Source organism: Symphodus melops, assembly GCF_947650265.1.
Source record: "Symphodus melops genome assembly, chromosome: 8".
Lineage (NCBI taxonomy): Eukaryota > Metazoa > Chordata > Actinopteri > Labriformes > Labridae > Symphodus > Symphodus melops.
In genome coordinates, this window is record NC_136698.1 from 16,748,897 (window position 1) to 16,776,067 (window position 27,171).

A 27,171-nucleotide genomic window follows, 5' to 3' on the forward strand; every position below is an offset into this window, starting at 1 on the left:
AGCAGCCCGCGTGTCGAGCGATGGGACGACGCCCAGCCGACCGTGAGTTATCTGACCTGACCAATTAGCAGGAGGCCGGGTGCCAGAGCTCTGCCTCTGAGCTCTCCCTATCTCCACCTTCCCGCTACATCCTGTGAGTAGTTACGGCTCCTTATTACACATGAGCACCACTTTTGTCTACCATAAGGGTTTTAAAGAACTGTGCCAGTGTTTCTCTCGCAGTGCAAACTGTGCTCTCCTCCCTCCTTTTCAAAGGTTCCTGGAGGAGTGTGAAGCCAGCTCATAAGTGACGATTATTCCATACTGTGACAACATTTGTCTCCTACCACACGCTGGATCTTCTGTATGTCTTTCCCATGCACTTTTGTGACAGTACACCACCAAGTTTGGCCTGTTCAAGGAAACTCAAAGACAATACTGCCACAACATGAAAACCCTGAACAAAGGAGTTTATACCATCATGAAACAAAAGGATCAAACATAATCTATTCCAGTAAAGGATGCAATAGTTTAGATTAGTTGGATAAGTGATACTCAAGCAGCATCTTAAAAATACAGGATATGAACAAACATCCCAACAGTGTCGTAAAGTTTTGCAGTGCAGCATTAAAGTTAAAAAGGAGGTAACGGCTGTTTGGTGTAGATTGGGATTGAGTTTTATTTACAATTTGCTGATCATCATCCAAATCCTGCAGCTGACAAAAAAGACATATTGGGAAATAGTTCGAGGTCTCACCAAATACCCCTGACATGATTGTCCCTTAAATTCAGTTTATTGGCCCGCAACATACGAACAATACACACACACAGCACTGTACTGAAATGTAACACAATACAAATGTCTGCGATGTGATGTTTAGGTGTCCTAGACTCAGATTGGCTCAACGGTTCAGTGACTAGTGGACTGGTCATCAGATTGGTTGTCGGATCAGCGGCCTGACTGTCAGCGCACTTGACCCGCAGATCAGTATCTGATACACACTCTGTGTCAGTATGTGTGTGAGTGTGTGTTCAGGGAATGATCCAGGTTAACCTGATCCAGAAACAGGATCTGTGCCTCTGCATGTCCACTGGACCAGCAGTCTGTTTGTAGACTGTTAAAGGTAGGCACAGAGGTCACAGACTATAAGAAAATAGAGCTTTTCTCTATACATGTGTGTGTTTGTGTCTGAGTGTCTCAAAGTTATTCCACCTTAATAATGGCTGTGTCTGTGAGAGGAGGATTTTGCTGACTTTTTCTCCATAATGATTTTGTCACTAATTGCCATGACTAAATCCAGCGTGACTGAGTGTTCCCGCACTCCTCGCAGGGTCTCTGAACGCCAATCACACCAACGGAAACTCTGAAATATTAAACACCTCAAGCCGCTCCATAAGTATGGGAGCTACTCTTACCTTTGCATTAACAACGCTCAGGAATACTTGGTATAATAGGATGAACGGGAGAAGGTGCATTATGGAAAAGCGATTCTCGAAACACAAGAACATTAATGCCCACGGTTTGTTCATCACTGTCATTTAGCATTAGCATCACATTCAGGCATTAAATGAAGTACTCTGCTGCATTGTAGAGAAATGTTCCGGGTATTTCCTCTGCCGTACTTCCTGTGAAAATGTTTCTTTGATGCATCTTGCGTTGCCACAGGAATGCACATACCACAGTTGGCCATATTAAAGCGCATACCATTGAGGCCGTGGAACAGACGACTCGGACGGGTCAAGCAGCCCGTCTGACCCTCCTGAGCTGCTGGGAATGGGGTTTTAGCGTCTCCTTAGCGACCCCACGGCAACAGTCAGAGGTCTGAGCAATGTTTGTCTTCAGGATGTTGAAGCTGAAGACCTTTGACAGAGACATCTCAACCTGAGTGTTTGCACTATGTTCAGACAGAGGTTTTGTTAGGTTGCCAATATTTGTCTAAAGTTTTTGCACATAGATTAAAAATCTGTTTGTTTTTTTACATGAAAGCTAACTTGAAATTTTGAGACAAAGGTTGGACAATACTAATTGGTAATATGTGGATTTAAATTCAGTTGAAACTAAAAGCGTGAGACCGGGGGCAATGCAACATTGTTTTTACATTTCAGGTTCAAAAAACATTATTTGAATCTTAACAAAAGAATCGTAAAGGTATGCTCTAAATAATTACGCTATTTCTATATTTTTAACCATTAAGGATAAGAATGTTGATTCAATTTATTGCAAGAAATAAGATTCCTACAATTACCCCCACTATATTGGCAATTTTTGTGAAATGATCCCAGTCATTTCCCGAGCATATAGAGAATGCTGCTGGGCCACACAGTGGGAGAAATAAAACTTTTTCTTGGAAAAATTTTAAATTTATAAAATTATATATAAAATTATATTATATAAAATTATCTATAAAATTATATTATATAAAATTATATTCTGACTATTTTACATTTAAGTTGTTCTTACAAATGAAATAATATCTGCAGGTGATAAGTGAGAAGATGAAAAATAAAAGGCCAAGTAAAGGCATTAGTAACTGATTTAATCAAAATTACACACATATTAACATCACATCATTCAAGTTACTTTCTTAATTCATACTCATCTCTCATGTTTTTTTACTGCTAGAAAAAGTTTTTATATTGACCAATTTACAGTATATATGTCAACTTCCCTGAAACACCACAGCGCCACAAAAATGTATTTCATTTGCAAACAAAAACACTGTTAAAAAGCCTGTCACTTTGTCATGCCCTGGGCTGACTGGTCTAGTGACCCAGTAAGGTCTGAGACAAACACCAGCTCCAGAATGATGACGCATCATCCTGCGTGACAGACCCCAAAATGCGGTGGTGTCAGCCAGCGGACAATGGTCCTGCTGCTCGGGGGCTGGCTCTGCCTTTGTCCCGCTCTGGTTAAGCAGACTTAGGGATAATTCTGCAGATAATTCATGGGACTGGAGGCTCAGCCTCTCCCACCAGGACATCTGATTCCCCCCCCTCTGCCTGGAGCCATGGCCTGCCGAGAGCTTTTCTCCCACCTCCCCAGGAGCACAGCCTCGGACACGGCAGCCGGAGCCACGGCAACAGTCTCTGAGGCTAAGCCCACCAGTCCCGGTTGCCAGGCGCTAAGATGCACACCCGCCACGCTGAGGGTATGTGTCTGCATGGCCGGGGCAGGGGGAGGAGATGGAAGAAGTCAGGTTGGTAGTTGTTTTGAGTGACAGCTCAACTCAGCAACATGCAACATTCTCTAAGACAACCCGTTTTTTTTCTCATGCAGTGTTTATTACTGAGGAGAGAAAGTCTCAAACACGAGACAATGTTTTAGACAAGTGCATTACTCACTCTTATTTACTGACCTCTCACAAATTCTACTTCCTTGTTACCTCCCCACACTCCTCTCCCTTTCTGCAGTCTGTTTGCAGTGCGCTGTGGGGGCTGTGCAGAGGCCATCTCTCCCGCTGAGCTGGTGATGCGTGCTGGGGCCGCTGTGTTCCACCTGCGCTGCTTCACCTGCAGGGTTTGTTCCTGTCGCCTGCAGACCGGAGACTGCTGCATCCTAAGGGAGGGACAACTACTGTGTGCAAAAGACGACTATCACCAGTGTGTGGCCAGCTCGGCCTCCTCGGACACAGGTACAAGTACAGGTTTGTGTGTGTGAGTGTTTTACAGTATTTATTGATAGGACAGGGCAAGATGTAATTGCCTGATGTGATTTTGATTAGAACTATTACTATTACTATTACTAAGATATCACTTCTACTGTTTTGCCATTCACACATGAAGAAATGTAATATGGTCCAGAAGCTTATAGCCACTCAAAGCTGTTCAAAATAAAAGCAGAGTACAGACATGTTTTTTTTTCCTCATTCTTTTTATTTCAATTTTAGATTTCAATTAAACAAACAACACAACACAGTGCCTGCAACCGGCACCAAAACAAAACAAAACAGCAGCTCTGAATATAATGAATACACAAATATAAAATATATGAGATGGTTGATGTTACAGTATACAACATTTACCAATACAATTCAGTACAGGAATCCCTTCAAAAGGATGGCCGAAAGCTCTGGCCAATCCAAGTACGGGCACCACACTGTAGAACTGGTCTATACTGGTGTGGTTAATACTGGTCAAGTATTCTAAGGGGATCAGTTCAGAAATTATTTTGCGCCCACTGTCACCAGTTCCCTCCTCCTGTCAACAGAGGGAACTTTGTTCGTGATCCAGTGTAAAAGAATGTTCTTCTAAGCAGTTAAAATATTAAATAGTCTTTTTCCAGCTGTTGTTTCCAGTTGTTTAGATGAAAGTCCAAAGATCAGAGACATGGGGTCCATCTCGATATCAATATGAAAAATGTTTTGAATTTCAAATATAATTTGAGTCCAGTACATCTGAAGTTTATGACAAGTCCAGAAACAATGAGTCAACGTTCCTACATCAGTTTTACACTAAAGACACAAAGGGGAGAGGGAGCGGTTAAAGAAATGCTGTCTGTGAGGGGATATATGTATTCTAAGTATAATTTCTAGTTGCATTTCCTTTGTCCGAGCACAAATTGGAGTACAGACATGTTAAGGCTTCATAAAAGATTTTTTTTAAATAAACCTATGGGACTGTTTGACATATTTCCTGTTTTTCTTTCTTTCGTTCTTTTTTCTTTTTTTATACTCATATCTGCTCTCCAGGTAAAAGTGATGATGAAGAAGAGGAGGAGGAGGAAGAGGAATCTGGGAGGATTACAGGCAGACGAGTCAGATCAGAAGATCTGGACAGCAAGCGTCCTAAAAGGCCTCGCACAATTCTGACCACTCAACAGAGACGGACCTTTAAAGCCTCCTTTGAGGTCTCGTCCAAGCCCTGCCGAAAGGTAGAAGAATCTTTAATAAGTTCTGTTCTTCTGTAGAAAATACCTAGATTTGTGTCCGTGTTAAAGACTTTTTGCACATTTTATTTTTCATAGACATTATTAATCAGAAAACCTTGGGTTATAGTTTTTTTATGCATATATTTTTTTTTAAATAAAACTCCCATTAAAACTTGAGGAAGCTGATTCATTAAAATGCATATTACACACATTATATGAAGACTAGCCTTAGAAATGATTATGCAAGAGTACAAAATGTGTTTATACTGTAGTTTCCTTTAAAATTATGAAGTCAAATAGAGTTGCCGGTTTATGTTTTAGACAAAATAATGACAGTCCAAATGATTGGACATTTAAAAAGTCATAAAAAGTCCTACAAATATTTATATTTCACAAAAAGGGCACGATTTCCATCCTGTTTAAGGCAGATTGAGACAGTCAGAATTGTGATGTACTAACTTCTCAACCTTCAAATGACCTCCCATTTTACTCTGTTTCTAACCCCCTCCCCCCCAATCTTGATCCAAGGTAAGGGAGACCTTGGCAGCAGAGACAGGTCTGAGCGTCCGGGTGGTGCAGGTCTGGTTCCAGAACCAAAGAGCCAAAGTAATACGAAGTACACGCACACACTCACAAATAAAGACACACGCACACACAGTCATATGCACTGCTAATAAAAGGACTCTGTCGGCACTGTGTTAGTATGCCAGCGTGGAAATCAGCCTGGTTATCTGTTCATACAGGAAACTGATGACATCTCACTGGAGATCAGAACAGATTAAAGCCCATATTTCCTCACAAAGTGGGCTCATGTGTGGTTTCCCTCCTCCACTGAAAGACGTCCTTTACCTCACTGTTAATACTCTGCAATTGAGTGAGCACACTCGTACACGTGGGTGGCGGTAAGACTGTGGAAATGTTTTACAGTTTGTGCGTGCTTTGTGTGTGTGTGTGTGTTATAAGATGAAGAAACTGGCCAGGAGGCAGCAGCAGCAAGAGCAGCAGCAGACTCAGGAGCAGCACGAGCACCCATTACATAAAACAGGTATTATACTTTTACAAACTTTTAAAATGAGAACTTCAATACTTAATAATGAATATATCAAAATGACAATGAAATATTCCATTGGTACTCTATTTATGAATGATTTTTTAAGTTCTCAGTTAAACATAAAAGATGAGTTTATAGAATCCTAGTTGATCCTATAGTTGAACGATTTAGAAAGTAGCACAGGCCCTTAAAGATCAGTGATTGCAGATACTGAAACAGGCATCAGGGAAAACCTTCTCCTCTGTGTTTAATGCCAAACAGCACCCTCCCGTGGTGGTTTGACCTCTGAGATGGAGCACCTGGGGTCCTCTTATAGCCACATTCAGCAGCAGCAGCAGATGGGACTCACCACACTGGAGCAGCAGGACTATGACATGGACCCCTTCAGACAGGGCTTGACCCCTCCTCAGATGCCAGGGGATCACATGCACCCCTACGGTAAATAAAGACCTCTGTCAAACAATGATGGAGAATTTCATTTTTTAAAGCATTATTCTACATTACTTTTGTGATATGTATTAATAGAAATATAAGATTTGAATCATCAGGAGATTACTTTGTTTAAAATGAGCCAAAGCATATTATATAAAGCATAATTCTTTTTTTTTTGTTTTAGCTTGGTTTCCTCTGCTCTTCTTGGCTGATACATTGGGTGCAGGTGGACAAAATAATGTGGATGAAACCTGACATGTAACATGACATCTTCTAATACGATGTAGTGAAACTAAACCATGAACAATATCCAGAATCCACAAAAGAGGAACATTCAGTATAATTTACAACAGTTGTGCTGGTTGCTTTCCCTTCGTTTTACATTTAGATGTTATTATCAGTTGCACCTACTTCACTTTTTATTACTTATTTTGGGGCCTTTTGTGCCTTTATTGAGAAGAAAGGACAGTGGCTTGAGTCATTTTTATTAGGGAGAGAGAGTGAGTGGAGAATAATATGAAGGAAAGTAGCCACAGGTCGGGTTCGAAGCTGGGTTGCCAGCCTGAGGACTACAGCCTCTGTACACAGGGTGTGCAAACTAACCTCTTATCCACCAGCACCTTGCTCCCCCCTTTTTTTGTCCCTCAGTACGTTTGTTTTTAAGAGCCTTTACAACTTCTCGAAATTGAACTTGGATTTTTTTTAAAGGAGTTCTGCAGTGTTATGAAGCTCATCATTGCTGGGTCTTAAAATTCAATATTTTCTAATCAGAGGCTTAGATATTCTGAGACATTTCCAATAATGCAACATAGTAGCAGATTTCAGTGATTCTTTAAATTAAAAATAAAAGAACCATGGTTATATCAGTAAGGCTCTTTTTTCTGAAAATAAGAAGCACCCTTCAGTCCCACAGACAACTAAGTAAAATGTTTGAGGGGCCTGTTTAATCAAACTAAAGGTCTTATGCTATATCCCAAGTGATCCAATATGTGTGTCTTTCAATAGGTTTTAAGGGTCTATATGGTGACATGGACAGAGACCCTCTCTGTCACGTAGTTGACAGCGACTGCCTCTCTCTGGCTGACTCCTCTCTGCTCACCCCAATCGACCGCCTCTACTCCATGCAGGACTCCTACTTCACCTCCTGAGGGTGGTGAAGATCAGACTCAGTGAGAAGCGTTGCATCCCTCATTTCGCTGAAGGTGTGTGTTTATTTTTGCAGCGCTCACTGTTCTCATCATGTCTCCACCTGTACTGTGCAGAAATGGCTGCAAAATAACTGCCAAGGGGACATGGGTACACTGTGATGCCATGCAATATAACGTGTGCACCTCCATGTTAACACGATTACACTACTGCCTCTTACGCTTTATAATCCCACAGACTGTGTGTGCACGTTACCTCTGACATCTCTCACTACATTTGAATGTTAGTCATGAGATTATATCTGCATCTACTAATGTAAATAACTCTTTGGTTGTGTATTTGTATTTATTCCTGCAATGTGTGTATGCTAATCATCTTGAATGAATCATAAGTGATCAATAAATATGGTTATGATGGAGCGAGTATTTAGTATTGAGTAAATATAAGGAACAAGCTGAGGATGGAGTATTCATGCTAAGGGTTAAAGCCGGGTCAGTCCATCCTCAGTGCTTATCGGTCCGATCTAGGTGACAGGTCAGCGAGGCTTCTTCCCCTTGGCTGTTGGGTGGATCATCAGATTGTAAATCGGCTGGCTGTGACAGCTGTATGGGTCAGTGGCAGGTAAGCATCACAACTGCACCGACATCATCAACGCTCACATTGTGCTCCTCATGGTCAAAGGCCCTTGCTACATTTTTCTGCCTTTTCCTTCCTCCAGTCGCAGCACACAGGAGGGGCGAGGGGGAGACCACCCAGGCACCGTGCCCAGCTGGAATGCACCGATCCTGGGGAGGGAGGTTGAGAAAACCCTCGAGACAACGGAGGGGCTGAAAGCTGTGTCAGGGGAGAATGCCCAGGATGACACGGAGATATGAAGCCCCACTGTATGCAGTGCCTCCTTGCCCCAGCCGTGAACCCTCTCCTGGACCCGTCTCATCTTTCCCACTATGAAATCAGACCTTACAGAGCAGAGAGCGCAAGTCAATGGTCAGGAACAATCTAACTGTCTGTCACCGAGGTATGCCACTGCCAACCAGAGCTCAAGAAGTGTGCAGCAGAGTATACAGAGTGTGCTTCTTTGAGTCTGCTTTTTATGTCTGTATAAATTTTAAGTGTCTGCTAGTGAGTACATGTTAGGAGGAAAACAACTCTTTGTTATGGCCACTCACGTATCACAATGTATTTCCCTGTATCTTTTGAAAAGAAAAGCCCGACTTAAATATCAGGATAGAAGCCAAGGTGGTCACCTGCGGGGTCTTTCCCCCTCTTGTGTGCGAGTCTGTGCACACTTGGCATGCATACATGGCTGCCAGCAGCAGTGGGTGGCATGAAAAAAATTATCAAAGCGTGATCATACGGTCACAGCGGGTAGCAATAACCTCATTATTATTCTGACGGTAGCCAAACAGTTTCCTGTCAACAGTTTGGTTATTTATTGCACCCTCAGTGCCAACCACAGGCCACAAACCCTCTGTCTTTTAACCGCTATAATTGGCTTCATGCTGTTGCAGCGCCAAGACAGATGCACACGCTTTAGTGAAGATGCTCCATTAGCCTTTTGCAGCATGTTTTATGTTTATAGGTGTTCTTTTGGCTGAAGATATACAGAACACAAATGATGCATGCGTTAGAACATCACACTTTATGCAGATACATTTTCACCTAGATTAAAAGTTAATTATCCCACGTTTTAGTTGTATTTTTAATCATTTAACTGCCAATTTAGTTCTACTGTAGCTATGGTGTTAGTATAGCCACTTGATGTGGGACTTGAGGCCAGTCTGACACATTAAGCTGACACTGATAATAAATCACCTCTTCAACACTCAGTGACAGGACCCCAGATGTGCTAAACTGGACAGTGGACACAATTTTGTTGCCACTTCCCCAATTGATCCCATAGTATCAGTGCATGTGACCGAGTTCAAATTCAAGTAAACTCTGCTGCACTAGCAAGAAAGGTTCACGACCCTCTTAGTGACACTGGATATTTTTAGGAGAAAACCAACATGTGCATTGTTGCGGAGCACTGGGCGGCTGAGTCAGCCAGAGAAACAAAATAAGTTTAATGAGACAATTCAAAAAATGTTGATGCTGAAAAATGCTTTATTGACAAGTATGTAATTAACAAAGAGCAAAAGCTAAAGCACACCTCCTTCTTTTTTTTTTCTTTTTTTTTTTAGAAAAATATGTCATTGTGTTTTTTTGATTGGGTTCTTAAAAAACAAAAGGTAAAGATTTTCATAGACCTGTACATAACATAGCAGACCTACAGCTGCGTTTTTAGATGATAATTATGTGCATAATAATCTAATTAAAAAGGCTTCTGTGATTAGATTTTAATGCCCTTAAAGCCACTGTAATCCTTTTATCATTATTAGAGATATGCAATAAACAGGTAATTATGAAATCTGAAATTTGCTCGAAATAAATTGCATCAAAAATAAAGTCTCAATAAAGGATCATTTAAAAATCAAAATCAAAATTCAAATGCTGGATTATCTCTGTCTCCCCATGCTGGTGAGTCAGAAACGATTGCATCTCCTGCAAAATTCAAAAATATGAATGAATTCATATAATACAATAGGCTGTATGTGATAGTGTGAAACTGCACAGGAAGCTAGCAGTAGGTCTCACCTTTTTTCTTAAATTGCTTAACAATCAAGAAAGCCAGGCCTATCAGGAGAAGAGGAACGGCAACAGAAGTTGCTCCCACACCTGTGTACATCAGCAGGGCACTCCCCAGTGGCATACCTTCCACTGAAACACATAAAGGTTAAAGTAAACACAAGTTTTATCTGTTTCACATGTCATAGTTTGTTATTTATTTGCCATCCTTAGAGTCATGCTGAAGGCAAGGACTTCATCCTTATCTTTTTAAAGAAGTTCAGAACAAATGACCATAAAGTTATATACTGATTTGCATATCAAGTGGGCTCAATGCCATCAGGGATCTACATTTATTTCTATATCTGCTGCCTAAAAGTGTCATGTCTTTTTAAAAAAATGTGGAGAAATATTTGTTTGTTCATGAAATTTAAAAAAAAAAACAATTTCACATTGAATTCTGGTCACTCTTGTGAGTTCTCTTCTTGTGCCACAACCAGTGAAGAAATCAGTTTGAAGAAGTTTATTTAGATATTTGTAAATGAATTAGATACCTATCAAACTCAGCATGAGGAGTTTGTATTACCTAATACCAAATGTAATAATGCTAAGATACTAAATTAACAATTGTAAGCAATGTATCAACATTATTGTGAACATATTAGAATCTGTTTACCTGTGCAGTGAGGTACATTGTCATTCCATAACCCAGTAGAGGAGCAAAACAGCTTCTCCGTACCGTTTAAAGAGAATCCCTCTTTACATGTGAAATTACACTGGGAGCCAAAGCTATACTCCTCCAGAGGGTGTGAGCAGTTCATCGAGAGGATTAAAGACAGGGCATGAATTGAACCACATTGAACAGCTGAGGATCAAGAAAGAAAAATGGAATTGTATAAGGGAGAAACTGAATATCAAAAAAAAAAAGTAAATGTGAACTCATACTGGGCACTCACGCTTGCAAGTAGGGAGCTCCTGAGACCATTGACCTGAGGTATTACATGTCAGAGATTGTTCTCCTTTCAGCCTGAAGCCTTCATTGCATTTGAAATCACAGAGGGAGCTAAAACTGAAAGGTAAGTATGGATGGCTACAATTCATCTTCCCGTGTTGTAGAGTCTTGGCCAGAAGAGGGCATGGTTGTGCTGTGGATAATATTGCACAAACATCTTTTATCTCTTTAAAGAAGTTCAGAACAAATGACCATAAAGTTTTGTACTGATTTGCATATCAAGTGGGCTCAATGCCATCAGGGATCTACATTTGTTTCTATATCTGCTGCCTAAAAGTGTCATGTCTTTTTTTTTTTTAAATGTGGAGAAATATTTGTGTTTGTTCATGAAATTTGAAAAAGATCAAATTCACATTGAATTCTGGTCACTCTTGTGAGTTCTCTTCTTGTGCCACAATCAGTGAAGAAATCAGTTTGAAGAAGTTTATTTAGATTTGTAAATGAATTAGATACCTATCAAACTCAGCATGAGGAGTTTGTATTTTGATCCTAATACCAAATGTAATAATGCTAAGATACTAAATTAACAATTGTAAGCAATGTATCAACATTATTGTGAACATATTAGAATCTGTTTACCTGTGCAGTGAGGTACATTGTCATTCCATAACCCTTTAGAGGAGCAAAACAGCTTCTCCGTACCGTTTAAAGAGAATCCCTCTTTACATGTGAAATTACACTGGGAGCCAAAGCTATACTCCTCCAGAGGGTGTGAGCAGTTCATCGAGAGGATTAAAGACAGGGCATGAATTGAACCACATTGAACAGCTGAGGATCAAGAAAGAAAAATGGAATTGTATAAGGGAGAAACTGAATATCAAAAAATAATTTAAAAAAAGTAAATGTGAACTCATACTCACGCTTGCAAGTAGGGAGCTCCTGAGACCATTGACCTGAGCTATTACATGTCAGAGATTGTTCTCCTTTCAGCCTGAAGCCTTCATTGCATTCAAAATCACAGAGGGAGCCAAAACTGAAAGGCAAGTATGGATGGCTGCATTTCATCTTCCCGTGTTGTAGAGTCTTGGCCAGAAGAGGGCATGGTTGTGCTGTGGATAATATTGCACAAACATCGTTTTAGGACCAAATAATCCTGTTTAAGTGCAGCTCTGTGATATTATGAGCTTTTACCCAGGCAGCTGGGAATTTTACTGCTCCACATGCCCAGAGAGTTGCACTCAGTGTTTACTGTCCCGTTCAGGAGAAACCCTTTCTTGCAAGTCGATGTACAACGAGAGCCAAATCTGAACTCTCCATGAGCACCAGAGCAGTCCAAGGAGCCATGAGAGGGAGGGCTCAGAGTGAAACACTGCTTAGCTAAAGGGAGATACAGACGGGACAGGAAATTATTTAAGAACAATTCATGGTAAAGAAACCCATGCAGACAAAGGATATTTTCACCAGATATCATCAACAGATTGTGACACAGTGAGAATAAGAAACCAATAGTGTGTATTTAAGAGCTTTACATTCTAAAAACAAACAACAAGAAACAATTCAATTATTGTAATTATTGGCTCTGAATAATCAAGAGAGCCATTAGTTGGAGAGTTTGATAAATTACTTGTCTTCCCTTAAAGTTACACTAAGAGGGATAGGTGCTTACAGACACATTAAACAAATCAAATAATAGAAAGGGAGACTGTATACTGGAGGACTAACATATATTTGCACATCTTCTGAGTACTACATCATCTAGCCAGCTGTTGTCGTACCTTGGCAAAAAGGAACTTCATGACTCCAATTCCCCTGTGATAAACATGTTGTCATATTTTCACCAATCATGTCAAATCCTTGTACACACTTAAAAGTGCAGATAGAGCCATAGCTGTACTCTGCTAAAGGGTCTTGGCATTGCATGGAGGCATATGGTGGATCCTTCAGACTGTTGCACTGCACCACTGGAGGAGAAGGAAACAGTTTACTCATCAGAGCAGCACATAATTAAGGCATAGACCATTTGTGTTGTTTTAATGCAGGGATGACATCATCTCTCTGACCAACCTTTACATGTTGGTGTAGGACTGCTCCATTGTCCAGAGGCCAGGCAGGAGAGTGTGTTGTCTCCAGTCAGGTTGTAGCCTTCCTGGCAGGTGAATTTACACTTTGAGCCAAAAGAGAACGGCCCCAAAGTGTCCACACATGTCATGTTGCCCGTTACAGGAAACAGAATGGAGGAACATTTTTTCACTGTGGTGGGAAAAAAATAAAACACAAAGTCCACTCAATGGAAAGCAATGTCCTGAATTATACCACTGTATTATGACTCCACTTTTACAAACATGCCATGAGCAAGAGATAGTGGTATGAATAAGTATTCCGACAGAATTTGCAATCATAGGAAACAGAAACTGGCTACCCATTCAAAGTTAAGCTGTTGTTTTTCCAATGCTTGCATAAATAGGTGTGAAGTGAAGTGATAACTTGTGTGACCTGGTCTGCTTTACTGTCTAGACAGGATATGACTTTCCATAAAGGTGGCAGAAAAAAGCATTTTTGGTGTTCATTGTTACAGAGTAAGGGAAAGTATGAAAATCATAGGAAGTGAAATCCAAAATAGAATTAATTAAATTATTGCATTTTAAATTGAGATTCAACTAATAAGAATTTATTAAGCAGTTAAAAGTTATGAGCCACTTTACCAGTGCATGCTGGGACACTGCCTGTCCATTTGCCAGTATGGTCACACCATATCTGGTCCTGTCCTCTGAGCTCATAGCCTTCGTTACACCTGAACTCACAGGTGGAGTTGTAGCTGTAATTGGCGATGGGGTGGCTGCAGTTCATACTACCTGTGCTGATGTTGATGTGATCCAGATCTAGACACTCTTTAACTTTGACAGACAGTGACAAATATTTTCCTTGTAACATTTTGCATTCAAAATAACATTAATCGTTGACACAGTTGGCATTGAGTTGCCATACCTCGACACAGAGGAAAAGGGTGGTTCCATTGGCCACTAGCTTGGCAAAGCAATCTGGAAACTCCCACCAACTGGAAGCCGAGTTCACATTGGAAATGGCAGGAAGAGTTGAAACGATTTAACCCATAGGGATTGACACACAAATGAGAACCATGCTCTGGTTCCAGCAAAGGTTTACATGCGATCGCTGCAACAAAAAAGTAGACAAAGGCATATTTAGATCTTCACAAACAGAGGTCATGGCTGTTTTGAATACATTCTGACACCTTTTCTTACCCTCTTGACAGCTTGATCCAGTAAAACCAGGATGGCACTTGCAGGTGTAGTTCCCAATAGTCTCAACACAGTCTGCGTGAGCATTGCAGGAATCCTGTGTGCAAGACACTGCATGCATACAAAAAATGTGACTATGAGTCTACAGAATTCTGTTAAACGGTTGCACATACAGCAAACTAAAGTTTGTTTTACCCGTGTAGCAGATGGTTCCCTTCCTCCTGCGACAGTCCTCGTTGTTCCACTTCCCTGTTTCTGAATCCCTCTTAATGTATATTTCCACACAGTCCTGAGCATTTATGTTATCTGGCTCATTTTGTGCCCAATTCTCAGCTTCTTGGGGTACCTTGTTATTGCTTTGTGCCCAAATCCATTCCCCCTCGTCCTTGTGAATGCCTATCCAGTAATAGTAGCGGTGAAATGGCAGCAGGTTGTTGAGGAAGTCATTTTCCTCCTTGTTCCGAATGAACACCATATCTGTGAAGTGCCGCTGGCACCACTGATGGGCATCATCCCATTTGCGGTTTGTACTGATGCTGTAGTTGTAGGACCATGCCTGTGCTCCTCCTCTGCTGCTCAGGTCTGAAGTTAGAGATACAGACAATAAGACAGAACTGCACCGACAAAGCAAAAAAGTTAACTGAGAGAGCAGACCTACCTTGGGCAAAAACAAGGAGTGCAGCAAGCAGCATCATGTGAAGCAAGTTTCGATTACAAGCCATAAATTCTTAAAACATCTGAAATAAAAATAGAGAACATTTTGTCTAGCTGCATGTAGGATAAAAAGTGCAAAATGTTTTTATGAACAACACTTACACTGACATTTTAAGTGTCTTACCGCTTGACTTGTCCTCGGTCACTTGATGTTGCTGCTGCCTTTACTCTCCAGTGCTGATGGTTTACTGTTTTTCTTTAATTGTCCTTCAGTCAATGAGTCAATAGCCACTTTTGTAATATCACTTTTTCAGTAACTTCCCTTCAGGAAGGGCACCGCACTATCACACATAACAGCCTTGAAACACTTGAAACACTCATGGAACCAGATAAGCAGGCATATACACGTAAAGACAATGTTATCTGGGCTTATTTATTTACTTTTAGGAGTTAATACATGCACAATTAAATAATATAACTTCACAATGCAAACTATATTGTTTTGTTGTTATTCCTTGTTAAGCGTCTTTGAGTATTTAGACAAACACTATATAAGTCTAATTTATTATTATCTATTATAAAGACATGGCTAAATGTACAGAAGCCTAAATTTGGCAGTTCCTGGCAAGGATGGATTTAGAGTACATCGGGGTGGGTTCATTCATAAACAAAAGTACTACAATTACAATGTGTTCATGCATATGGATTGTAGTGAATATACGTTAATAAAACATATCCTTCATCCCTGTGCCTCACTGACTTGAAAATTCCTCAGGCTGCCTGTGAATGACAAGCAGATCAATGTTGAAGGGACACGACAGTCACAGTAAAAAGCGTTTTTTAGCAATGAACTGTAACATTCAAGTAAATTAACTTTTTGAATATTATATGTGCCTAACTGGGTGGAGCTGCCTTGGTCAAGTACATTTCAACACTGACCTTTCTTGGGCAAGTTTCTTTCCTGTGAGAAATGAACAGACAAATTCATGATGGAGGTCTGTTGTAAGATCATTTGTTTGCTTCACTTTTCCTTTATAATTAAGAAATACTGACTCTTTCTGTGCTTCATCCAGCACATACAGATGCAGCAGAGGGCAGAGAGGGCTCCACAACCAGTCACAGCTAACAGAGCCTGTTTGTAACCTGAAATAATTCATCATTATAATTTTTTACTACAGTCAAGCATAATTTAGTCTTTTCAAAATCATACATCCACTTATCAAATAATTACCTGCACAAGTGGGTCTTGGGCCACTCCAAACCCCTGTGAGCCCACAGGTTAAAACTGGTGAGCCACTCATTAGGAAGCCTGACTTGCATTTAAGTTGACAAGTTGAGTTGAATGTCAGGTTTCCTTTGGGGCAGCTCAGGTATCCATTCTCAGGCTGAGACAGAGGGGGGCATTCCACAGCTAGTGGGACATACAGGTCAAAGTTTTTCAAAGATGCAGTTAAATAACTGCTGCGAAAATAAAACATTTATCACAGCGCATACATGCGGATGCAGGCATTTTGATGAATTGAATTGAAGTGTGATGCTAAGCCTGGCCTCAGGAAACTGAGGATGCAGATGCAATACTTGGAATGACAATGTCAAGATTTTGATTAAGAATTATTGTCATTTTCTAGAGAATTAAAGTTTGAGTCAGTAAACTGTTAGCACAACTATCACTTTTTTTTAATCTAAGTATCTGTCTACTTGCACATAGCGCTATTTGTTTTGTTTTTTTACGGGAAAAAGTGCAAAATGTATTCATGAACAACACTTACACTGACTTGTTAAGTGTCGTGCCATTTGACGTGTCCTTAGTCACAGTGCTGATGGTGTACTTTTTTTTCTTTAATTGTCCTTCAGCCAATGAGTCAATAACCACTTTTGTAATATCACTTTTTCTGTAACTTTCCTTCAGGAAGGGCACCGCACTATCACACATAACAGCCTTGAAACACTTGAAACACTCATGGAACCAAACAAGCAGCGAATACACATAAAGGCACTGATACACAAATTATTTATTTATATATATATATATATATATATATATATATATATATATATATATATGAATTGTTTTTATGTATTACTTCGAACTTAATTAATGAAATATGTAAAATGACAGTAGCCAAACAATGCAAAACGTGACATGTTTTCAAAAATCCTTCTCCTTACCAGTTTGGCACCGGTCCCCCTCATAACCAGGTTCACAGAGGCAGGTTATATTTTCGATTGTCTCCTGGCATCTTCCTCTGTCGCATGACGTTTCATTACATTGGGCTGGGAAGGAAAAAAAATCTATTTCTATAAAATCTTTATACTTGAACCCCCATTCCACTAAACAAGCTGCAAAAAACAAGTTTTTACATACCTTTGTAACAAACAACAAATTTATTGTCAGAACATTTGTCATCGTTCCACTTTCCTCTGTTCTTGTTGTTCGTGTAGATCTCCACACAAAACTCTGTGCTGTCCTTGTTATTGGGCTCATTTGCTGCCCACGACTCATTACCTATCCATGTGCTGTTATTCCCAATCCAGGTCCAGGTTTCATTCTTGTGTTGTTTAGTGATTCCAATCCAATAGTATGGACCACTAGATCTGGTTGGCAGCTTTGAAGCCAGATAGTTGTTCTCATCCTGGTTTTGGATGACCACCATGTCTGTGTAACGGGTCTGGCACCACTGTCGTGCCACGGTCCAGTTCATTTTATCCTTTGAGTAATCATATGTCCAGCCAAAGGTAGCCTCGGTTAAGACGCTACCTAATACAAAATATGATAGACAGAAAGTTTAGAACAACTAAAATTAAAGGGAGACCATCATTTGACATTTTTGTTTAATGTCAAAACTGAAACTTACCAAGAAGAAATGTTAATATCAACTTCATTTTTAGCACCTATTGTCTTTCCAAAGAAAAAATGATGGTAACATAAGAAATTGCAAATATCATTATAAAAGAAAAAACGTGACAAAGTATTTGCATACCTGCCCTGTATTGGTTTCAGAAAGGAGCTGCTAAAGTGAGCAATCTGTAGGAGCCTGTTAGTTTGCTTCAGGCACAGACCAGACTCATGCTTTTATATTTCTCTCAGGCTATTCATTTCTACATCGTAATAATACCTGGATGTTTACAGTACAGGGTGAATGCAAGTGATGAATGATGAATTATTAGCTGACTTCATGACTTGTTATACTTATACAGACCTTCTGGGAAATATTAACTTTTCTGGAACAGTTGAGGCAAATTTAACAGTCCTTCGTGAAAAGAAAAACTTTAAATGGAAATACAAGCTATAATGACACATTAAACTAGGCTACAAGTACGTAGGCTAAGGTTATACTAAAGCACCAATAAACCCAGGAACCCCACACACTGTTATAAAAGTTGACTGTTTTATCCTTTTCCTAAATGTTGTAAATAGAAATGACTCCTTTAAATAATTACCTTGAATCTCTCTGTGCATTCTTTTGATGGGATGAGAGGAATGACTGAAGACGTCTCTTTCAGGTTAACAGACTTTATTAACCCGATGAATCAAGAACACAAGTTACAGAGTCTCTGGGTTCAACACTACGTGTCCCAGACAAATACCTGGTCAGTTCGCGAAGTTTGAGCCCCAACTATCTTTCCCTGAACCCTTTTATAAACTAGACAGAGAATATCTAATCAAATAATGGATTCAAGAATATGCGGTTTCCTTCCTCCGATTGAGGCAACTCTCTCCAAATGTCAGGTTGTGATAAGAAACAGGCCAGGTAGAAAGTGTCTTCCCCTACAGATTGGAGAAAGGATGCAGGAGTTTGATACTGCACCAATGAGAGAATGGGAGCCACACATCACGAGACCTATCATCTAGTCTAGTAACCAATTCTTTTTAAGGAGAAGACCGTTTAAGTGATTAGCTATTAAGGCTCACTAAATGAATTGGCGAGTGATTGACTGAAGGGCCACATCAAAGACATGTTGGAATGTGCAATCACTCCTTCAAGTCCTCTTCACCAAAAACACCTTTATATACTGAAAAGTCAGACAATTTTATTAACACACACAAACCTAGAATAAAGCATGATAAAATAACTGGTATAATATTAACGTAAGCAAAAATCATTCATATTGTGGATATCAAACCATTCCTTTGGACCGGATGATGAAACCTTATCAGATTTGTTCAACAACACTTTACTGCAGTGAACACATTGAGTATAAGCAGAAAGAGGCCTATTATTCTATCAACACAGAAATATTCTACTGGGGGAAAATTTATCTTTTTACTTTTCGAGGAATTGTTCTTTTTTTAAAGGGAGGTATTCCTTTGGCTAAAAACAAATCTTTCTCTGCATTGATGTATGCAACAAAGTCTCTCTCTAGATATATTAACAATAAAAACAGTATTTAAATTGCAAATAAGGAGATTCAGAGTGGCCTCACTGTCACCTTCAATCTGGTGAGAATTTGTCACATTTATTTCTGAATCTGCTGAAAAGCTGACGCAGGACAGAAGACTCTATTTTGAAAAACAAGCAAAGGTGATGTTCTGTGAAACCAATCGTCTCAGCAGTATAGTATGACACTTCCTTCCTTTCGTGCCTCTCTCTGTTATATAACTCTTCAACTCTGCCTGGACCATTGTAATGAAGGCCACAGAAACAGACAAAGGGTCAATGTTGTGTTTATTCTTCAACTGCTGAGAAAACAACTCATGAACAGTAAAGTCAGCACTTTTGTCTCTAAAATAAGTGTGATAATAGGCTTATGTGGGTTGAGTATAGATGTCTGACCCTTTTCACTGGCTTATTAGTGCTGACAGTATATTATGCCTTATAGTTTACGTTCTACCTGCAGACTATTATACGAGTAACATTGTGTGAAGTGTGATTCACTGTTTTGCGGTGTCAATGCTCTTTTAGCCATCTACATCTACAATAAGCCTTGTCAGAGGCTTTTATGTCTTATCTTGTCTTCTAACTACTCAAAGCGCTTTACAGTATTTCACCACAGGTCACATTCTCACCACTTTCAACTAAGAAAAATGAAGGAGAGAAACATATAAATAGGTATAAACGAGGAAGAGGAGTTAAGTGTGGGGACGCTGGAAGAGATAATGGTGATGGACGATTGGATGATCATGTGATAAAAGGGGTTCTCATTCTCAATAGGAATAACCTGGTTAAATAAAGGTTAAACACACACATATAAAAATGACCCAGAGTAAATGATAGTTTGATGTTTTATTATGAATAAAATCAGCACATCTTTATACACACAGAATTATGACTAAATATACAGTATGAATGCAATCTGGTAAATAAATAGAACATAAATAGTGACATCAATAAAGTGAAAGAATTCACAGTCCTGCATTGAGGAGGTACTCAGCCATGTTGTAATGTAACGTTTACAATAACATGGATAGAGCCACTTTTCCATCATGCTCATGAAGCTGAAGAACAATGTGTTCAATGTAAAACTCCCCTTGGGAGGAAATGTATGTGTGAACAGCATGACAAAGTACATCATGAAATTCAATAAAACATAACAGAAACATCATATAAAACAGTTTTCATAACACCTTGTCTCTCACTGACTACATGTTTTTATACTGTTACAAATTAGCCCCTTTGTTGGAGCTATTATGACTGGCACTTTATATACAGTGATGATGAAAATATAAATCTGAGGTGTGTGCTAGATGTGTTCTAGATGAGACTGTCAATGCTGTTTTTGTAGCTCTGCGGAGGAGGCTCAATCTCAGAGTTGCTGCAAGAAAAACAAAAAAAGATGAGCACTTCAATTATAACAAAGCACTTATGAAAAGGTATAACAAAAATATTTAAGATAAATGAAATGCTTTACTAACCTGTTCAGCTCAAACTTATTGGCTTTCCGCCTCAGTTTTCTCAGGATCCACATGGCCAGAGACAGACCGGATAAGACAGAACCCCCTGCTGCCACACCAGAGGCTATGGTCGTAATCTGAGCTGTTGGAGCTATTAAAACAACAAAGTCGTGTAAAAATGTAGACTCAGACTTTAAAATGTAATGTTATTTTAAAATGTCTTCATGGAGTTTCTTAACGCTTCTGTGCTTTACCTTGGCACTTGGGTTTCTCTCCTGTCCAGTTGCCATTGCGATCACAGATCAGCAGGTCATGTCCGTCTAATGAGTAACCCTGGTTGCATATGAAGGAGCACTGAGAGTTGTACTCTTGTTCACTGTTTGAACAGTTGATTTGACCGTTTTCAGGATCTTCGAGCGGAGGACATCTCACAGCTGTGGGAAAAGAAAGCAACAAATGTAGCTACTGACCATCATATTAAAAAGACGGAGCTTGTTTAGTTACACAAAAATAACAACTGTGTTAATACTTTGAGCATGCAAGAAAAGAAAAAAAACACAGATTGAAGTCACATTTCTGCCGTACCTCTGCAGGTAGGTATGGCTGTACTCCACTCGCCGTCCTCAGAACATTGAATGGTGTTTGTTCCCTGCAGTTCAAAGCCAGCTTCACATTTGAAGCTGCAGGTGGAGTCTGGTCTCAGATCAGTAACAGGTTGACTACATTTGGTGACCAGCTCAGCATCTCCCTCTGGATTCTTGCAAGTGATGGCTAAAACAAGAACACAATAGATTTAGTGTGCTAGTACTGAAGGCACAAAATAAAAAACATTTGCCTTATCGTACAGAAAAGGGGTTAGATTGGTCTTAAAGTGCTCTCTCACCTTCACAGTGAGGCATCCTATCACTCCACTCTGCTTCAGACGTGCACGTTGCCCTGCTTGACCCCACCAGGTGGTAGCCCGGAGCGCATCTGAAGCTGCAGGTGTTTCCGTAGTTGAAGTGCAGATCTGCATTGTCTCCACAGCTGACAATCCCATTCTCTAGCTCCTTGAGATCAGGACACCGAACAGCTGCAATTCAGAGGTTTAGAAGATGCATTTTCTTTTAAAGAAGCTTTTAAAAAGAGAACATTTTGAAGACTTTCCCTCGTTAAAGGACACTAGCCAAAAATGATAAAGAAATGGGCGTACCAGCACAATAAGGCTGTGAGTCGTTCCAGTTTCCTGACCCTTCACATTGCAGAGTGTTGGAGGATGATCCAGCAAGAACATAGCCTTCAACACAGGAGAACACACAGGTGGAGTTGTAGCTCGAGGGTCCCAGAGAAGAGCACTGCATTGATCCTCTTGATGGAGGTGACAGCTTCTGACACTGAACCACTGTGGAGGAAAGAGCAGAAAACACATTACGGCCAGCTGCATCGTGATGATAAAATGCATTTACTTTTAATGTGATTAATATGAGGTTATATATCACATCTTTTGAAACTCACATTCACAAGTAGGAGGCTGCTCCGACCACTTTCCTGAGGCTGTGCATGTCCGGGGGTTTTGTGCACTCAGCTGATATCCTTCCTCACAGGAATACCGGCACGAGGAATTGAACGAGAATTCTTCATATTGGTGAGTGCAATTTACCCTTCCTTTATATGGATCTATGATTTCGTCTTTGTTACACGGAACCACTGCAAACAAAGATAATAGGACACAATAAGATATAAAGTCCTGGATTTAAGGGACTTACAGTAAAATGGAAGTAAAAAGAAGATTAACATGAATGTATTTTTTTTTTTTTACCATGCTCGCACTTCTCTCCAGAAAAGCCTTCAGGGCAAACACACTTGTGGCTGTTGATGGTTTCGACACAGTCTCCATGAAGACACGAGTCGTTCTTACAGGCAGCTGGTAAAAAAAAAAAACATCACTTATTATCTATTTGCTAAAAATGAACATAAATAATAAACTAAGCATCTAACTGTTTATGTAACATTGGCTCACCTATGTAGCAAACAGCATACTTTAACCTTGAGCATCTCTCATCGTTCCACTTTCCTGGCTGATTATTTTGGATGTACATCTCCACACAGTCCTCATTTAACCCTGTAGCCTTCCCATTCTTTCCATTATTTGGTTCGCCCTGTGCCCAGTTGGTTGCTTCTTCTGTCAGAGCCTTGTTGGTCCCCACCCAGGTCCACACATTCTGGAACTTGCGAATGCCAATCCAATAGTGGGTGGGTTTCTTGGGAAGCCAGGCTTTGAGATATTCAATCTCCCCCTGATTCTGGATGGCCACCATGTCTGTGTAGTTTGTCTGACACCAGATCTGTGCTTTCTTCCAGTTCATGGTGTGGTTTGAGTAGACGTAGGACCAGCAGTCTACACTAGACCATATGCACAACACTGAGGATGGAGGAAAAAGAGAGAGAGATTTAAGAAATACAAGTGATTTTTTTGTAAAGGCAAAGGTTATGGTTGCAGACGATTTACATACTTGAGCATAAAAAGGTCAAGCTGATCCATGAGGAAGAAATCTTAGATCCTCGAGTGTGAAGTAATCCAAAACAGAACTCCTGTAGAAATAGTAAGGGAAAAATATATTATCAGAAATGCATCTCTGATCCAAGAAAAAATGAAAGACATAAGCACTTAATAGAACTGTATTCAAATTAGTACTTTGAACTCACCATATTGAGTGATACTGTATGTGTGATAGCCTGCAAAAGACGCTTCAGTCTCAGCACATAACAGGGTGAGTGAATTCTGAGGCTTATGTGCCGATGTTCCTGCTTTTATACACCTTGTCAGCATTCTACTGTTTTCCTGGAAGCACTCATCAGAGCAAGGAATTTCACTGGAAACCCCCCCACCACAAACACACACACACACACACACACACACACACACACCACCTCTTAATCACATCCTTGGAAACTTTCCCTTTCTATTTTTTCCCTTTCTTTTTTAAATGTTCATGTAAAATCATAATTTCATTATCATTTTGTACACATTTGACTACGGTACATTAGATGCTGTAATTTATTTATTTTTTAAAATATTTTACCCTCCACAGTATTCTTGCCAATCATGAGCAATTTATTCAAGAACAAAAAAACGAAAAAAACAAAAAACCTTTAAATGAACGTTTCAGTCCATACTATAGTGTCCGGAATTATTTATTCTCAAGAGACAGTTTGTTCTTGTATACAGACCTACTTTAAGAGATAGTTCGATGTGCAAACAGCTGAAAAGCTTAAAACATGATGCACCATTTTAAATATAACTTTTTAATAGGACAAAGTAGCTCCAGCTCAACCAACTTGAACATTAAAATGCTGTTAACATTAATCATTAACATGTAAAGAATATTTGTCTTAGTTCTATTTGCACGTTTACAAAAGTAAAGCATGTCATTGTCTATGTGCTCATTAATGGACTGTTTATAAATGTGACTTTTTGGGAAACAGCAAAGACAAAATAAACACTTGATAAGAAAGGGAAATGTTTGCAGAAGGCATAATAATGCTTTGATTAAAGTGAGGGATGACAAAGAGGAAATGAAAGTCCTGCAGGTTTTTGAAATTCTGAGAGCTGATAAGGCAGAAAGTTTGAGGGACAATTAGATTTCCTCTTTTCTTTTCATACATTTGGGTTTGAATCTTTGAGATATTTTTCTTCTAATCAAAGTAAAGTGTGTCATTGTTGGCAGCAACAATGAGACTGCTGTGTCAGTAAGTCCATTTGGATCACTGTGAGTCGAAGCTTTATCTGGACATGATGATTCATTGGACTGATGCATAATAGCTGTAGACACAGTCTGAGATACAACATGCTTTTCATAGTCCAGATGAATAAACTGTCTTGTCATGTCAAAGGATGTGCTCATCAAAAGAACAAGGTGGTTAACAAAACAATGCAGTTGCAAATAATAAGAATTTTTATATATTTTATGACTGTACAGGGATGGGAAACGCGATGCAGAAGCAGAGGCGCCTGCCGGCTGCCTGTGTTTCAAGAAGTGACAGTTTATATCCTTCCTCTTTGACCCGTGGCGCCGGATAGTACAGCCATTGTTGCATGACACCTCTTAACCTCCACCTATTTGCTGAGAAAAATAATATGAACTTCCTAATTAACTCGAATAGAACTCCCAAGGAAGACAATCTTTGGGGGGGGGGTTAATTGCCTTTTTAAAATGATTTTATTTTTCGCCGTAATACGCAGACTTTTGAAGTTCATCACACATTGAAACACGTAGTTTTAATAAATCTCTGTCATTTTAAGGACTCAATGACTACAAGGAGGTTGAGGTCATTCCAGAGCATCATGAACAGGACAGAAATTAGGTACTCAGGCCCTTTTAAAAAAGAAAGCAATGATTAAAAACAAATCAACACATTTACATATACAAAAAAACTATGCAGAGAGGAAAAAATACGAGACTTAAAAATGGATAAAAATGTTACATTAGTTATGTATCAAAATGAAAATCAATGAGCAAAGTGGCTTCAATTGGACATTCTGGATTTAACAATTAGCAATAAATCTGATGGCAACATCATGAAAACAGGTGGCAGCATACGCAGATTTAACAATAAGTAATAAACATAAAACATGGTTATTTTTGGTTATTTTGTAATATCACCATACTCTACATTTCCAAGGAACTTTGTTTCTAACTGCAGACAATATTTAAGTACAGTAAGGTATTGTCAACATTAATAGATTCAAGAAAATAAATGCATGCCTTCTGTCCATTTGGCATGATGAAAGCTGGAATCTCCCAGGGAGAGGTTTCACACTGTCTCACATACCTTTCTTTTGGCTTCAAACCAAACACTGGATGGAGTTCAGGTCAATTAGATCAACAATCACCATTGACCCTGCCCTGCTGTAGGCCTACTGAAACAAAAAGCTGCATCCCACAACCACATGACCCAAACCTTCCTGATTGGCATGAGCAGCAGTCTCCTGGGCTAAAAAGGGGACTGATTTCCTTCCAGGACAATGGGCTGGTAAAAGTTGGCAAGCTGCTTTGGTACCTTTTTAAATTGTAGGCTTTAGGTTTAAAAGAGTAATCGTTTGATACCACTAGGGGACGACAGTTTGCGATCTCCCCTTTGTATTTTACAGTGAAGGCCTCGCGCTTCCATTGCACTGTCCCTTTAAGACGGACATAGACGTGCTGATCCATATAAAGACAGATTGAGCTCCCTCCATGTTGCCTATCCTCGGTAGACCCCTGATCGGTTGGAGAGGGTCTGCTGGCCCATTTGGTAAAGCTATTGCCGCAATGGCAGACGCCCTAGCTAAAATCCCCGATGTGGAGATCGATCCAGAAGGAACCTTTAAGTACATTCTGGTCAGAGTGAAAGTAAAAGATGGCGTTGTGCATAAAGACATAGTCCGAGGCACAAAAAGTGCAGAGTATCACAGTAAGTTTAACAGGCTATTCTACTGAAAGTTCACGTGCAATTGTTGTTACATGACGCACGTGCATGAATATTGCACAGACAAGCAAAGAGGAAATGCTTGTAAACCCATTTGAAAGTTTAGCAGGTAGACGTATTGAAGAGACTAGACACATTTCTAAGTTTGTTCATTCCTCCAAAACTGCATGCTTATTTGTCTGTAAACTTGATTGTACGTTTGAAGATTAATAGGGTGAGTTATTCTTTACAGATCACATATTTGAGAAGGTCAACCCAGCTATGGAGGCCTTGGGGATGGAGTGCAAATGTCTTGGAGGAGGGAAGATAGAGCACAACCACCAAGATAAAAAACTAAGGGTGTTTGGGGAATCCACTGTAAGTTAATGTGATTTTAGAAACAATTTGTTTTATTTAAATACACTGTTTAATGTTTAAATGTGTCCAAGCAGGCTAAATAATTCATTTATTCATTTTCAGGCGTTTGGTAAAGCAGACCACTCTGTGTCTGTGGAGAAGTTGAAGAGCACCTTCAGCGACTATGAGATCACCTGGTCTGATGACAAAAAGTAGAGCGTAAATCTGCATCTGGTTTCATATGTCTTCCTTTATTTATTAGTACTATTAAACAACCATATGTTAATGCTTTCATCCTCCTGTAGCCTATAACCATTATTTGAGTCAAATACACCATTGCGCTTCACTGTTTGCCTCTTTCTTGACTACAGTCTTTCCTTCATTCATTTTAAATCACACAGAACTAGTGAAAACAGTAGCGCAGCAATGCGGGCGGAGAAACATCATTCCCTCTTAAAATAGACAGATTCATACACATCTTTTTTTCTTCTCTTTTTTTTGGTTTTGAGAATTAAAGGCCAGGTGCCAAGCGGAAAGTCCACACAGGAAGCAGTGAGCCTGTTGGAAACATATCCTGTGACTCTGAGGGGAAAGTTTCTTGTTTAAACC

At 39.7% G+C, this 27,171-nt stretch overlaps 4 protein-coding genes across 4 annotated transcripts in view; 2 read left to right on the plus strand and 2 right to left on the minus strand.

Moving 5' to 3' along the window:
- The window catches only part of lmx1a (LIM homeobox transcription factor 1, alpha), a gene marked incomplete at its 5' end in the record, with an annotated part of 9,804 nt that extends 1,952 nt beyond the window's left edge, over nucleotides 1-7,852 (plus strand). The window contains 6 exons of the mRNA XM_079351120.1: nucleotides 3,391-3,611; nucleotides 4,668-4,849; nucleotides 5,375-5,452; nucleotides 5,810-5,891; nucleotides 6,159-6,335; nucleotides 7,335-7,852. Of these exons, the coding sequence (XP_079207246.1) occupies nucleotides 3,391-3,611; nucleotides 4,668-4,849; nucleotides 5,375-5,452; nucleotides 5,810-5,891; nucleotides 6,159-6,335; nucleotides 7,335-7,477 (883 nt within the window). The 3' untranslated portion in view covers nucleotides 7,478-7,852. The remainder of the gene's footprint in view (nucleotides 1-3,390; nucleotides 3,612-4,667; nucleotides 4,850-5,374; nucleotides 5,453-5,809; nucleotides 5,892-6,158; nucleotides 6,336-7,334) is intronic.
- Nucleotides 7,853-9,563: 1,711 nt separating this feature from the next.
- On the minus strand, nucleotides 9,564-23,527 carry selp (selectin P). The gene is made up of 25 exons (XM_079351107.1): nucleotides 23,464-23,527; nucleotides 23,271-23,349; nucleotides 22,778-23,179; nucleotides 22,577-22,681; nucleotides 22,273-22,464; nucleotides 21,971-22,159; nucleotides 21,662-21,850; nucleotides 21,364-21,549; nucleotides 21,033-21,212; nucleotides 20,800-20,929; nucleotides 20,650-20,699; nucleotides 14,950-15,021; nucleotides 14,487-14,873; nucleotides 14,295-14,402; nucleotides 14,020-14,205; nucleotides 13,737-13,928; nucleotides 13,099-13,284; nucleotides 12,810-12,995; nucleotides 12,226-12,411; nucleotides 11,955-12,143; nucleotides 11,674-11,862; nucleotides 11,039-11,227; nucleotides 10,759-10,947; nucleotides 10,113-10,235; nucleotides 9,564-10,019 (listed from the first exon to the last, which is right to left on the minus strand). The coding sequence occupies exons 1-25, from the start codon at nucleotides 23,464-23,466 to the stop codon at nucleotides 9,955-9,957; spliced, it is 4,152 nt and encodes a 1,383-aa protein (XP_079207233.1). The 5' UTR covers nucleotides 23,467-23,527; the 3' UTR covers nucleotides 9,564-9,954.
- LOC306827822 (L-selectin-like) lies at nucleotides 15,370-18,507 on the minus strand. The gene is made up of 8 exons (XM_079349884.1): nucleotides 18,387-18,507; nucleotides 17,801-17,837; nucleotides 17,311-17,703; nucleotides 17,115-17,219; nucleotides 16,177-16,356; nucleotides 15,999-16,088; nucleotides 15,885-15,906; nucleotides 15,370-15,725 (listed from the first exon to the last, which is right to left on the minus strand). Exons 2-8 carry the CDS (start codon nucleotides 17,826-17,828, stop codon nucleotides 15,698-15,700), a joined length of 846 nt encoding a protein of 281 aa, XP_079206010.1. The 5' UTR covers nucleotides 17,829-17,837; nucleotides 18,387-18,507; the 3' UTR covers nucleotides 15,370-15,697.
- Nucleotides 23,528-25,966: 2,439 nt separating the features above from the next.
- On the plus strand, nucleotides 25,967-26,906 carry LOC306828321 (14 kDa phosphohistidine phosphatase). Its single transcript, XM_079350703.1, has 3 exons — nucleotides 25,967-26,211; nucleotides 26,459-26,583; nucleotides 26,686-26,906. The coding sequence occupies exons 1-3, from the start codon at nucleotides 25,995-25,997 to the stop codon at nucleotides 26,776-26,778; spliced, it is 435 nt and encodes a 144-aa protein (XP_079206829.1). The 5' UTR covers nucleotides 25,967-25,994; the 3' UTR covers nucleotides 26,779-26,906.
- Nucleotides 26,907-27,171: the final 265 nt, after the last annotated feature.

Bases quoted from the DNA above. Each gene is read 5' to 3' on its own strand.
- LOC306827822 (XM_079349884.1), bottom strand. From the start codon at position 17,828: ATGAAGTTGATATTAACATTTCTTCTTG. The intron at 16,357-17,114 runs GTAAGGAGAAGG...ATGTCCCACTAG, and splicing joins GGGGGACCGGTGCCAAACTG to CTGTGGAATGCCCCCCTCTG. The intron at 16,089-16,176 runs GTAATTATTTGA...GAATTATTTCAG, and splicing joins CCCAAGACCCACTTGTGCAG to GTTACAAACAGGCTCTGTTA.
- selp (XM_079351107.1), bottom strand. The intron at 13,929-14,019 runs GTATGGCAACTC...TGTCTGTCAAAG, and splicing joins CCCTTTTCCTCTGTGTCGAG to TTAAAGAGTGTCTAGATCTG. The intron at 12,412-12,809 runs GTACGACAACAG...ATCTCCCTTTAG, and splicing joins TGAAGTTCCTTTTTGCCAAG to CTAAGCAGTGTTTCACTCTG.
- LOC306828321 (XM_079350703.1), top strand. From the start codon at position 25,995: ATGTTGCCTATCCTCGGTAGACCCCTGATCGGTTGGAGAGGGTCTGCT. The intron at 26,212-26,458 runs GTAAGTTTAACA...TATTCTTTACAG, and splicing joins AAAAAGTGCAGAGTATCACA to ATCACATATTTGAGAAGGTC. The intron at 26,584-26,685 runs GTAAGTTAATGT...ATTCATTTTCAG, and splicing joins GGGTGTTTGGGGAATCCACT to GCGTTTGGTAAAGCAGACCA.